The sequence below is a fragment of the Grammomys surdaster genome, unplaced genomic scaffold (assembly GCF_004785775.1).
Source record: "Grammomys surdaster isolate TR1022 unplaced genomic scaffold, NIH_TR_1.0 126028, whole genome shotgun sequence".
Taxonomy (NCBI): domain Eukaryota; kingdom Metazoa; phylum Chordata; class Mammalia; order Rodentia; family Muridae; genus Grammomys; species Grammomys surdaster.
This window is the reverse complement of record NW_021620841.1, coordinates 3,546,910-3,560,695: the sequence shown is the minus strand read 5'-3', so window position 1 is coordinate 3,560,695 and position 13,786 is coordinate 3,546,910. Positions and strand designations below refer to the sequence as shown.

At 38.7% G+C, this 13,786-nt stretch overlaps 1 protein-coding gene across 4 annotated transcripts in view; it reads right to left on the bottom strand.

The window, feature by feature from the left end:
• Positions 1-13,786, bottom strand: part of Lin7a (lin-7 homolog A, crumbs cell polarity complex component) — a 133,292-nt gene that overhangs the window by 23,218 nt on the left and 96,288 nt on the right. For all 4 annotated transcript variants that reach the window (XM_028754560.1, XM_028754561.1, XM_028754562.1 and 1 more), the window contains one exon: positions 11,943-12,152. In XM_028754560.1, coding sequence (XP_028610393.1) covers positions 11,943-12,152 — 210 coding nt within the window. The remainder of the gene's footprint in view (positions 1-11,942; positions 12,153-13,786) is intronic.

Below are 13,786 nucleotides of genomic sequence, written 5' to 3'. Positions count from 1 at the left end.
CCTAAGAGCAACTAGCAGGACAATCATCATTCGAGTTGGACTTTGAAAGCCTAAAAAGAGCCTGTTTCTTACAGGGACAGTAGGTTAACAGAACGTGAATGAACTGAGTACCTCTCCTTTTCTCTCAGATCTGTCTCCATTCTGCATAAGCAAGAAAGAAGCCAGGCACATTTACAATTTTGTCCACAAATACTTCCCAGTGAAGCAGAACTCAGATGGTCAGAATGGAATGAACAAGCAGGCTGATGGTTGAGAAATGAGCTCTTGGTCAGTCTGGCATGGGGCTGTGTAGCCTGGAACTGCGGTCCTCTGGCTCTGGCCTTCCAACTCCCCCCATGAGAAGCCTGGACTTGGAGGATCTATCTGTCCTTCTGTTTCCAGAGCACGGCACTGCAATGGCTCTGCATTTCCTTTTGAAACGGCAGTTTTCATAGAGCTGCTCAAAGCACATGTGTGTTGCTAACTCTATGACTGTGTTAGGAAGTGAAATTTGAAGACTATTTAAGATGTGGGAAGATTTAGATTAAATATGGGACACGCTGTCCTCCCCCCCCCCAAAAAAAAACCCAAAATCTATAAAGAACCTGGAAACAAACACAAGGGGAATTATGGGATCAGCAGGTGCCGGCCCTGTAGCCTAAATGTTCATCTCTTTTTAGACCCATCACCCACCTGGAGAGCAGAGAGGTTCCCTGTGGAGTTTAGTTATAGACTTTCATTGAATTTTCTAGACTTGAGCAGAAGAGCAAAGTGGCAAACATTTGCTGTATTTCTTTCTGTGATGTGTTGGCACAATACTTCTACAAATCATCCAAAGCTGAAGGTAAAGCAAGTTAGGAGTAGTGTAGCCAGTTCTACTCATGAAAAACAAGACAGAAAAACCCAAACCAAATCAAAACAAAGAAACTGGATGCTTCCAGGACTCTCAAAAGCTCCTTTTGGGTACAAGGCTGTGTTCCATTCCCCAGCATCAGGCATACGGGGTGAGGCTGATAATTCATTTTGGAAGTCTTATTAAGAACTTTAGGATGATATTCTCACAATATTGTTTTTCTCTAGAGATGAAGCTGATGGCTAGTCTAATCCTTGGGAGCTGTGAGTTACTGGCAGTTACCCTTTCTATTATCATATACCATATGATATGTAATCTGTGCAATTAGATCTTAATGATCCAGTTTGCTCTTTGGTTTGTATCAATTTTTCTTTTTCTTTTTTAAAGACTTATTATGTAGATAGTATTCTGCCTGCACGTATCCCTGCAGGCCAGTAGAGGGCACCAGATCTCATTATAAATGGTTATGAGCCATCATGCCATCATGTGGTTGCTGAGAATTTAACTCAGGACCTCTTAATCTCCGAGCCATCTCTCCAGCCCTGTATCAGTTTTTCATAAAATTTGCTGATTTAGATGAAGATTATGGTTCTCAACCACGCATATTTTTTGCCTCTTAGAGTGGGCAGGTTGGAGGACACTTCTTATTTGTATGTGAGAATGGAATAGGATGTCAGTGTGCAGTGTGTGTGCATATGTGTGTATTTTTGTGTGTGTGTGTGCATGTGTGTGATTATGGAGTGGACATTGGATGCCTTCTTCCATCATTTCCCATAATACTTTTTGAGACAGAGTGTCTCACAACACATAGAACGTATCAGCTGGCTAGGCTGACTAGCTGATGTGATCCTCCTATTTCCATCTTCTCAGTTTTAGGCACATATATATTCCCAGGGTTGCACCAAGCTTTTATATGGGGATTTGAACCCAGATCCTGGTTGTGCAGTATCTACTTTACATACTGAGCTGATGCTTCAGCCTCTGAAGTCACTTTCTAATTAACACATCTAGAGGGTTGAGGTGTTATGTCACCAAGGTGAATATCCTCCAATATGTAGAATAGCATTTCCAACAAATAATTACCCAGTTCAAAATGTAAGGTATTTGAAGGATAAGAAATTCTTTATACATGCAATTTACTGAGGAATTTCATAGTCAAAATTGTAGAAAACATAGTAGTAATAACATAATTGTAAAAACATAGTAATATATAATAATAGTAATAAAGATGTTCACATTGGATTTCTGTTAGTTTGATGGAACTCAATCTATGTTTCACTTTGCTCTTACAAAAGCTAATGTTAAATTACTACTCTATTCCCATATCATTTCACATAGATTAGCCTGCAGATACTATACATGGGTGGGTAGCCAGTTCCTTGTCTTCTCCCCTTAACAGCACCTTTTCTTGCAATACCACCACCACCACCACCACCACCACCAACAACAACAACAACAACAACATCAACAAGATACAGGTTTGGGGAAACCCTTTGTTTGCCAGTTCCTATCTTTCATTTATTATATCCAATAAACTTCTGGTCTTATTCTTGGTATCATGATCTCCAAATTAATTTTCAAATCTTTTCACCCTAGTCAGTATTCTCCCACTAGAGATTTTAACCTGTATTCTCCCACTACTTAAGATTTCAAATCTTTAAAATCTTAAGAATCTCCTAGTTGCTCTTACTAACTCCATGTTTTCTTCATAAAATTCTTGGCAGAATAATCTAAGTATAAATAAAGTCATTTTGGGTCAAATTTTCTACTTTAATTGATAAATGCAAGCTCCCCAACAGGATTTATAGGGCTTTAGTGTAAATCTTTTCAATCCTATTTGAGCTATAGACTTCATGCTATGGTTATGCTATGTGTTCCTTCCAATGTCAGACACTCCATTAACCTTATCACACTGATAGTCCGTGCATGCTTAAATCTTAAAGCTTATGAATGATTAAAGAAGGGTGAGTTGATGAATGAATGATGACAAACTTGTCCAGGCAGAATTTGAAGATGAAAACTATATTCCTTTGAGGTGAATTGTATATTTCTTGTCTGGAACAGAAAGATCATTATTGCGTTTACAATGCTTGCATCTACAAAGTAAGACTTTGTCATGATAGGAAACACTGACAAACTTATCTGGGGGTTGGATGAGAAGGCTCCTGAATAATTTAATAACAGCAGGGATGCTGTCTTTGGAGAGGCATTAAGGTATATATTTTCAATGCCTTATTTTTCTAAATCCTAATTGTTATCAGCCGAGAAACATAGGGCACTATTGTTACATTGATCCTGAAAGTGTAAAGGCACAGTACTTTCTGATAATTCTACTAATAACTAGTATCCAACTATTTTTGATGAGGTAGTTTTACTGTCTTATGTCAGACAGAATGAATAATGAGTATACTGGGCTGAGAAGTTAACTCCTTATAAGGGCAAAGTCCTAAGACAGGAGCAGTCATTGGTACATCAAAGGTATCCAGCATGATGACAGACTAATAATATACTGTCTCCCACTTAACCTGCAGATTACTTTTGGCGGAAAGGTGTTGCTACTTTTGCTTCATGGGCAATAAATAAGAGTCATGAGATAAATGATTTTTCTCTGGCTGGAATATTCTCAAACTTCCAAGAAACTTTAAGGACCCGAAAATTAACCAGTCCCTTTGAAAACATTGAAAATACTAGTTAAGTATATCAACAACTATACTTTCCATTATTTGTAACAACAAAAATTAGGGTTACACTGTAGTTATCAGATACTAGCTTCTAGTCAGGTGATTTAATGATGCATAAGAAGAATTTTTATGAAGGAAAAAATTGAATAGAGATAAAAACTAAAGGAATTCATTTTGTAGTGAACGGCTTCAGGACTACCAGAAACTCTTAGCACATCGCAGAACTTCAGAGTTGCTGTACTGAGTTGAGATTCTTATTATATCTAAAACAAAGCGAAAGCTTTTGTGTACAGCTGGTAAGGGTCTGGTGGTTGGATCTGAATCAGTGTTTCTGCCTTATTTTATCTCACAGACTGTGTCTACGTCATCCTGATCTCCTTTTAGTTACATGGAAAAAAAATCTCAGGAGCATGGGCTTTCTTACTTTGGTAATGTCGTTCAATGTCTCCTCATACTCCAGTAATGAATTAAATTTTTTTGTTAAATTCTTAATCATCGCCTACATGTTATTATTTTTTCTTTTTTATTGGATATTTTATTTAGTTACATTTCAAATGTTATCCCCTTTCCTGTTTTCCCCTCTGGAAACTCCCTATCTCATCCCCCTACTCTCTGCTTCTATGAGGATGCTCTCCTATTCATCCACCCACTCTTGTCTCCCCACCCTGGCATTTCCCTATGCTGGGGCATCGAGCCTTCACAGGACCAAGGATGTCCCCTCCCATTGATGCAAGATAAGGCCATCCCCTGTTACATATGCAGCTCGAGTCGTGTTTCTCTCCATGTGTACACTATGGTTTGTAGTTTAGTCCCTGGGAGCTCTGGGGGTCTGGTTGTTTGATATTATAGTTTTTCCCTATGAGGTTGTAACCACCTTCAACTCCTTCAGTCCTTCCCCTAACTCCTCCATTGGGGTCCCCATGCCCAGTCCGATGGTTGGCCACGAGCATCAGCATCTATATTGGTCAGGCTCTGGCAGAGCCTCTCAGGAGACAGCTATATCAGGCTCCTCGTCATTCCTAACATGGTGGAAATCAGCTCTCACTGCTGTGTCTCACAGCTTTTTGGTTGTTTTGTTTTCCTTTCCTCTACATCAGTCAGTGTTTAATTATGATGCAGTGATACACCCTTAAGTACCAACTTGTGTTCTTCACATGCTATCCCTCTTCCTTCACTCTGTACCTAGGAAGGACAAAGGACCCCAAATACCTAAAGCATTGGTCTATACAGTGAAACAATGGCTTCATCTTTTCACATACATATTCCATATCACATTGGGACCATAGGGTGGAAGAAGAGGAGACTTATGGGTATCGTTGGATGATACCCATTGCGAGAAGTAAAAGTAGCAGGGTACCCAAACTCGGAAGAGAGAACTTGCCCAGAGTACAATGGAAAAGACTACAAACATGCTGCCTGAGAATGGAAAAAAAAAAAACAACAATGTTGCTATGGATGGTAGAAAACTGGCCTCAATCCTTAGCTGGGGAAGGCATTTGTGGTTTGTGATGTTTACGCCCAACAGAGAAGAATAGAAACCATACTCTCCTAGAAAACTATAAATGTTTAAGATCTTGAGGAAAGTAATCTTGAGATTGTACCATATTATGACAGTGGATCCCAACTGCAGTCATTAAAGTGTCCCTATTACTGTGGAAGTAGAGGGGATTTGGTATAAGAAAGAAGACAATGTTACTACGGAGAAGACCAGAATGGGAAAGCTACAAATGGAAGAACTCGGGCAGCCCACAGAGACCAGAAAAGCGAAGAATCTGATTATTTCCTTGAGAATCAGGTGCAGCACAAATCTGTTAGCTGGCTGTTTTGGAGCCAGCAAAACTTAGTTAGGACTTCTGGCTGTCAGAACTGTAACAACAGAATCAGTTCCTGTCATTTAAATCACCAGACATGTGGCCATTTGTTACAGGTACTCTAGGAAATACACATATAATTACATTGTAACACACACATAAAGTAAAAATCAGATTTTTCCAACCAGTGTGGAATTTGACAGACTCTTTGGGGAAACTTTCCTTAAGTTGAGAAAGTACTGGGGTAATTCATCATGGTTACTTACAAATACATTTGCATGTATATATTTGCTGTCATCAATGCTGCCTTCTTCTTACAGTCTATTAGACAAAGTCCCATGTGGGCTACAAGATGTTTGGTTTGTAGGATACTGATTTGTATCCAGGGCTTAGATTGGCAGATGGTACATATAACAATTGTTTTACAAATAACTGAATGGATGAAAAACGTTGCTAAAGGAGCATCAGTGAAGACAACCCCAAACAGTAAATGGTAGAAACAGCAACTATGGGAAGGACTACACCAGACACTAAATCGAATAATCAAACCATGTCTAGCCTGTGACCTTTTGTTCTCTTGTGATGGTGCAGTATTTCCTTCTGTTTTTCTAAACTGAAGTTCTCTGTCATGAGGTGGCTTGGACTGAGGGGGGCAGTGTAAGGCCTGCTCAAGGTCGCAAACATAGCTGTGTCTGTGTCATTCAGAACATGACTGCCATAAAACAGAATTGGACATCTCTTGGCTCCTTCCCCAGTGTGAGTGATCCATGACGTCATCCCCGAGAACAGAAATGTTCCATACATAACTGAAGTTCCAGTTTGCTCTCCTGTTGAATTCTAGCCCAAGCAATCTCCCACACTTGGCTGTCAAGAGTGGTTAGAAACCTGCAAATGGCTCATAGGCAGAGAGAGGATGTGAGACGTAGAATTAAGTTGGGGATGCTCACACTGAGCCCCTGGGGGAACTTAGGGTCCAAGTTCCCCTTGCCAGTTGCCAACTCTAAGACCCAAATGGGTTTGAAGTGGTTGTTCACCTAGCTGAGGGAAGGTGGTTGGCTGTTCAAACTTCACTGAGGCACCCAGTTAAAAAAAAAAAAGTGCAGTGATCGACCAGAAAGGTATGAAACAATTTCAGACACAATCAGGCCGAATGTTTGTTTCCCACTCCTCAGTACTCTGAGACATTTAAATTAAAGGGCACTTCTTTTTCAAAATAGTACGACCTTTCTTGTGGTTCTAAAACTTTTGAAAGGTCAAGAGTAGCTATGAGAACACTTCACCTTCTCTTCACCGAAAGTGTAAGCCTATAAAGGTTAAGGAGCCTTCATCTTTTCTATCTAATGCATGAGTTATTTATGGCTATAATATTTATTTGCTTTTAAATGGTAAACGCGGCCCGAGCCCGAACCTCCAGCTCTGCCATTCAATAGCTGTCAGGAGTTTCGATAAGGTACTGGATTTCTCTCTTTCCTCATTTGGAAAATGGAAATGATATTAATAGCACTTGCCGCAAAATATCATTATGAGGAAAATAATCCACCCATTATGTGACGTCCTTACGGTGGTGCCGGGCATCCAGAAAGATATTTACGGAGCATCATTAAACAATGCGGTGGGCCGCTTCTTGGACTGGATATGAAGCAATAGAGAAAAATTATTGCTGTTCACGGTGGAAGGGTTTTATTGTAGGACTTAACACTTGCAGAAGTATCTTGTGATGTGTTTCACAGGAATTAAAGCCCCCTTTGGTTATTTTGGAAAGTTTACTCAAAGAACAAATGAATAAGATTTGAGTTCAAGTTTCTTTGCTGGGAAGCTATAACTTCACATGGACGCAAATCTATTATTTTAATTCTTGCTTTTTGGTTTTTTGGGTTTTTTGTTTGTTTGTTTGTTTGTTTGTTTGTTTGTTTGTTTTGTTTTCGGTGCTGGGTACCAAACTCAGGGCCTTGAACATGCAGGGCAAGCACTTCAACACTGAGCTACAACTAACCACAGCTCCGATTTCTCATCAGTCCTCGCGGTACACCTGACAGCGCTCTGCAGCACTAATCTGAGCTGTGAATCTCACCCTTAACTTGGCATAGGCATTTATAAAACGGGAAAAGGGCCAGGTACCGAGAAGACTATTTATTCCCTTCCTTTCCCACATCTTTATTCATTCATCTGTTATGCTCAAAAAGTAATTAGCGATGTGCATACACTGTACCAACAACTTGATTTAGATTTAACTATGGAGTGAGGTAAATGTAATTACAGTTATCCTGCCAGGGGGTTCTGGAGCGATGATTGGATTTCAGACACTAGCCACATCTCTTCTCAACAGGGGACACGACTGAGGTTCCCACGCTGCTGTTTGGTCTTTCTTTCTGTTCTTTGCTGTCTTGCTCCCACCTTTCTCTTGTCCCCACGGTACTAGTGGGCTAATATTACTAGTATTACTAGTACTAGTAGTACTAGTATTGGGTGTTGACTGGGAGTTTCTTCTTTTAAAAAAAATTATGAAATAATTGTAGCTTTATAAAAAGGGGTGAGGAACTATACAGGAACCTCTCCTGTACCTTTTACACAGCTTTGTAACATGCTAACATCTTATAAGACTATAAAATAACATAAACCCCGGGAAATTGACATTTATGTTGCCAATGAGCTCGTTCAGATTTAAGTGGGACTGGTTTTTCTTTTCTTCTTTAAAAAAAAAGATTTATTTATTTCTTATTTATATGAATACACTGCAGCTGTCTTCAGATACACACTAGAAGAGGGTATCGGGTCCCATTACAGATAGTTGTGAGCCACCATGTGGTTGCTGGGAATTGAACTCAGGGCCTCTGGCAGAGTAGTCAGTGCTCTTAACTGCTGAGCCATCTCTCTAGCCCAGGACTGTTTTTTCAAACCATCACATTTTACACTTGATAATCAAATAAAATCACAGTAAAGATTGAAGTTCACTTCGTGTGTTTATTTGGTCTTGGAGTTTATCTGATCTCAGTGCAATCACTGGGGTGTGTGTGTGTGTGTGTGTGTGTATGTGCAACAGAAGTACTCTCCCCATTCTGTGAGATTGTTTTGAGCAACTGATCGAAAAATAATATATAATATGCTTAAAACCTATAAGGTACTGAATACAATGAAGTAAAGTGCCACCAACTTTCCATTATCTCATTTAAGGACAATGTCTCAAGAATAGGAACTATAGACAATAAGGTGTACTAATTTTCAGCCCCAGAATATAGCATGGTCTGTGATGGACAACTGGTGCTTACTGTGGGACTCAGCAAATTATTATCCTAATCAATAGAATCAGGGTGACAAAGATATCAGGGACCTTTGCGCCTGATACAACTATGCACACAGTACCTGTATTTGAAATACGGAATGGCAGATGGTCTTCTAACATTCGATTAAAGCTTCAGACAGTGGGTATATAACCTTTATGGGTGACTCTGCTTCTATTTAGACAACTTTACAAGTATACAAGGTCTTTATTATGAAAACGGGACTCTGCTTTCCCTGAAACCTTCATGCATTGGTCTTGATTCTGGTATTTGAGACTTGTCACAATTGGAGATCGCCTGGAGATATCATCATTTTCCTAAACTTTCTCTTCTCTGCATCAAATGACTTAAATCCTTTAACAGAGTGCACCTCACAGAAATATTCTGAGCTATGGCCACATTCACGAGCTCAGAATACATCCATGTCTGGACTGACCACCACATACCACACTCAACAGCTGGCACACAGACTATATCTGTCAAAAATATTTGAATTAGTGTTCCTACAGAGACATTAACATGGTTTTGATTTTTTCATTTTTATTTCAGTTTATTTCATATTACTTTTAAAAATCAGTTAATACACCCTAGGGACATTATTCAAGCTTTGATATTTAGCCATGCCTCCCTGAGTCTGTACAGACATAGTCTCTGGCATCTAAGCATGACTTCATGGAGAACCTTATTAAGCGAAGCCTATTGTGACAACTGTTGGGTTTTTAAAAATATCTTGACTCTATCACTAAGTATATTTACTGTCCCTGCTGGATCCACACTGGCTGCAATCCTTAGTAATGGTCCTTGAGAGAACACTTGCACATAAAAGGGTGAAAAGGAGACCATTAGACAGCTATAGATTCATACTGTGACACTTTGAACTCCTATTAATGTTAAATTTTAATTCAGCTATTAGACTTTTTTTTTTGCCAAGGCTTGATATAAGACGTAGCCACACACAAAAGGACTCTGTATTTTCAATGAGGCTATATTAGGTGATTCAATGTCTCATTTGTAAAAACCCCATGGGAAATTTCTTTTCTAGCCAGAAATGATATAAAAAAATTCCTTCCGTGAGAGTTAAGCTGTTATGAGTTCCCTTCTGTTTTGACTTATAAGAACAACAAGAAGAAAAAAATCAATTGCTCAATTGCTATATCTTTTATTTCTATTTATTGATTCTCCCTCCTCTCTCCCTTTATTATCTTGTATTTCAAGTTACCAGTTATGTGTTAATAAAATGATAAATTTTGACAGATATCATGACATTTCCTTTCTAAGTATAACCAAGATTATATATATATATATATATTTAACATGATATAGTTTTTAAATGGCAACTACTAGCTAATGATAGCTTTTAAGTAAATGTGAACTTGAGAGTCTTTGGAAACATAAGCAGGGTGTAAAAATCCTATTTATACAAGGGGTTAGTAAGAATGGGGTCATAGGAGAAATGGATGTTCAATAGAAATTTCAAGAATATTCTCACCGGGCTCAAGTGGAACTTCTAAGTTTCTTGGAACACCTGATGTACAGAGAGGTGGAACTTTCCTGCTTCACAGAAGGGAGGTGATTGCTACTTTCTTACTAATTGATATTTGCTAATTTGCATGTAGCTATGTGTACAGCAGAGTTTTCTTTAGGGTTTAATAAAAAGCAATGTTCCTGGCAGGTTAAAAGTCTCACTCACTTCAATCTTCTTTAGAGACCACAATTACCTATCAAAGGTGCGTATGACCATGTGATTGATTGGGGTGGGGGATCTTGGCAGACAGGTTGCCTCACTAATTTTCACCAATGCCCTTTTTCTGCCAGTCTGTCTGCCTTTTAGAAAGTGGAGCTTCGGATTAGGCACAATTAGTCTGTAACAATATAAGATGCTAAGCAGTAAAACCAGGTCTGTTTGATTTCATTGTTGCAACGTTCCCTGCTGCTTCCCAGGTTCATCACAAGGTCACTGCAGGAATGGATGACTGCCGGTGAAATGCTTAGAGCTCTGCTGCTTGCACATGTGTGGGTTAAGCAGAGGCTGTTTGCTCCCCTGATAGATAGTTCAAAGCCAATTTACCTATTAGATTGATGATGATGACATCATCATCATACATGGCTATGTTTGCTCTGGGCAACAATAATGACTACGCACACATTTGAGTGATTTTTTCCCCCTACTCTTCTTCCTATTTTTAAACCTATAACTCTTTAGATATGCAAAGTGTACTCAGAGAAATCATAAATTAATAACCCAAGGCATAGCTCACCGTGAATCATAATGTTTGACCCTGCTTGGGATCCTCTACCAGAAAGCTGTGTGCTACAGTTTTCATTTGATACAAGCCTTGAAAATAGATAGGTATTGAAAGGTCAATAAAATGCTTATCTCAAAGCATTATCGCCTAGAAAAAGTAGAGATAATGGTAATTTGGGGATTGGAGTGATGATATAAAATATTCATGAACTGCTGGTTTTGATGTTCATTAGAGAAGAGTAGAGTGCGGTGAATAGCTTTTGTGAATATAAAACCACTTCTTTTTAAGTACGAGGAAATGCAAATAAGATAAGAGATATACACAGAAAATGTATATCATCGTTATCAATCAGATATGGCTTTTCAAATATGATATGTTAGATATCATATCTTAAACACGAATCAAGGTTGCTACAAGGCACTCAAATTCTAGCTTACATATTAAATCTTGTTCTTATAATAAATGTTTTTAGATCAAAGGGTAAGTATATTTTGATAAATTCCTGTTTGATAAATTTCTGAAATGTGTGATTTTAGATCAGTTATGTTTGAGACACGTAAGAGCTGAGGGAAATATTTAATTTGCTTTATAAGAAGCTATTTCTTGGGGTGGTATCTGTCTTGGTGGTGCAGGACTTGCCTAGCGTGCACATGGCTCTGGGTTCAATGCTTAGCACTGAAACAAATGAACAGACGAACTAACCAGTTAAATAGCTAACTAATTAAAACAGAACAAAACCTCAAACTCAACCAGTTATAGGAATTTGGGATGGAAGTGGCATCAAAATCATATTCTTCTTAACATCCACTTAATAGCAGTATTCTGCGAAAGAAATTCTATGTGATAATTTCTTGGCATGATCTCCTGATTTCCTAGCTGCTGATATTTATCATACTTGTGGAAGATGAAATGAGATATAAAAATATGAAATTACTACCTTTATAGGTTTATAGCCATCCAAGCCCTGGATCCCATTTGGAGATGGATATAAAATTGCTGTTTGTACTGTGATCTCAAAGATTGGCGTCAGTAATGGGGTGGGGATGGGGGAGTGGAGAATGTGAGAAAAATATCTGGGTATTTTATCAACGTACCACTCCGTTCACTGATAGCAGCTGGTCTCCTCTTTTGAGGCCTCCGTGTCTTTCCGCCACCCCTCCAGGGATGATTCGGGAGATGTAAATTGGGGAATTCTGTTCCTTCCCTCCCATCACGTTAAAACCCAGGCCTTCTTCAGTCTTTGGCAATTCGACTACCCGAGGGTGGGAGTGGCCTTCGCTGGCTGCAAAAGCTGCGACTGTTGCCTGAAAGAAAAGAGGTCCTTTTGGTAATAAAATATGGGACTTAAGGCTAAGTACATGATCTTCAGGAAACAATGTCTTAGACATCTCTCTAGCATTCTCCTGTAGAAGGAAGAACACAGAATATCTACTTTTCGATGCCGTATATGACTATCTTCTTCAGTACAGCCTCACCTAGTTACTGCAACCTTTGTAAGGCTTATTTCCTATGAAAAATAAAATCAAAAACAAAATCAATGTAAATCCTTTAAGAGTTCCATCAGCTACATGTCAATCCTGATCAGTGACTCCAAATATTTGTACACATATTACTTAGTCTAGTCATTGACTGCGTGTTCATCATGAAGCAGGGGCACACTTCCATGCTTTTGCTGTGGTATACAGTCTAAGTTGTTCCATGAGCATACATATACGTGAATACTTATTCAACAGGCTGATGAGCAAGTTTATATGTATACGTTCATGAAAACATCTCGCTATTTCTGAACCACTGATTTAGTAAACATAAAGATTTTTATTTTTTTAAATCCAGGATGCCTAGATGAAAATAAGAATTAAAATGAGGTGCTAGATTAAAAGATGCTATTGTTATCTTCTCATACCCATATTCTATATTACTATGAATATGGTATCTTATGGCGTCATTGGTTACATTTCTCTTAATTCTACACTAACATGTCAGCTAGTACAATGATATGAACAAAATGAATGGCTTGGAGAATTACATCTAGACATACAAAATTTTATTTAATATTGTCATAGTTTCATTTTGAAATTGACACATTAGTTTCTTTAAATTCAAGCAATCAACTTACCATCAGTTCCCACCCAAAAGGAATAAAATAGTAGTTCCAATCAAGCATAGAGTCTCTGCCTGCTTCTTGTATTCCACTTCCATTAGCATGCCTTAACCACAGTTGATTAGATGTCTAGTACAAAGTGATTTACTCTCAACACTGTGAAAATATTGATTTCCAACTACTGTACGTTCTTTATCCACACACCGCATTATCACATCAGTTTAGCATTATGCTACTGCCTGTGTTTAATGAGAGATAGTGAATGACATGGAAATAATGGCTTGGTTTTAGCTACATGCATTTGCTCATGCAAACTCTGTTGTCATGCAGGGGTTTTAATGGCTGACATGGATGCAATGCAGACAGCCCAGAAACAACCAGAAAAAATATTGTGCTATTGCAACATTACGCTGCTATCCTGCTGTTCTACATGAATAAGAAATGAGAATGGTAAAACACTACATAATTCACTTTCCCCTTAATTAAACCATGTAGGGATCATTTTTCTCTGTGTGCTCCACTTCAGAACAAGCAAAGCATGATGTAATGGTACTTGTACCCTCTATTTGCTGGGGTTAGAAAGGAACTAAGAAAAAGAGGAAAAGGAAGAGGAAAGAAAAAGGAAGGAAGGGAAAGAGGAAGTAAGAGGAAGCAAGAGGAAAAGGAAGGAAGAGGAGGAGGAGAAAGAGGAGCAAGAGGAGGAGGAGGAGGAGGAGGAAGATAAAGAAGAAGAGGAAGGGGAAGGGAAGGGGAAGGAGAAGGAGAAGAAGGAAGAAGAAGAAGAAGAAGAAGAAGAAGAAGAAGAAGAAGAAGAAGAAGAAGAAGAAGAAGAAGAAG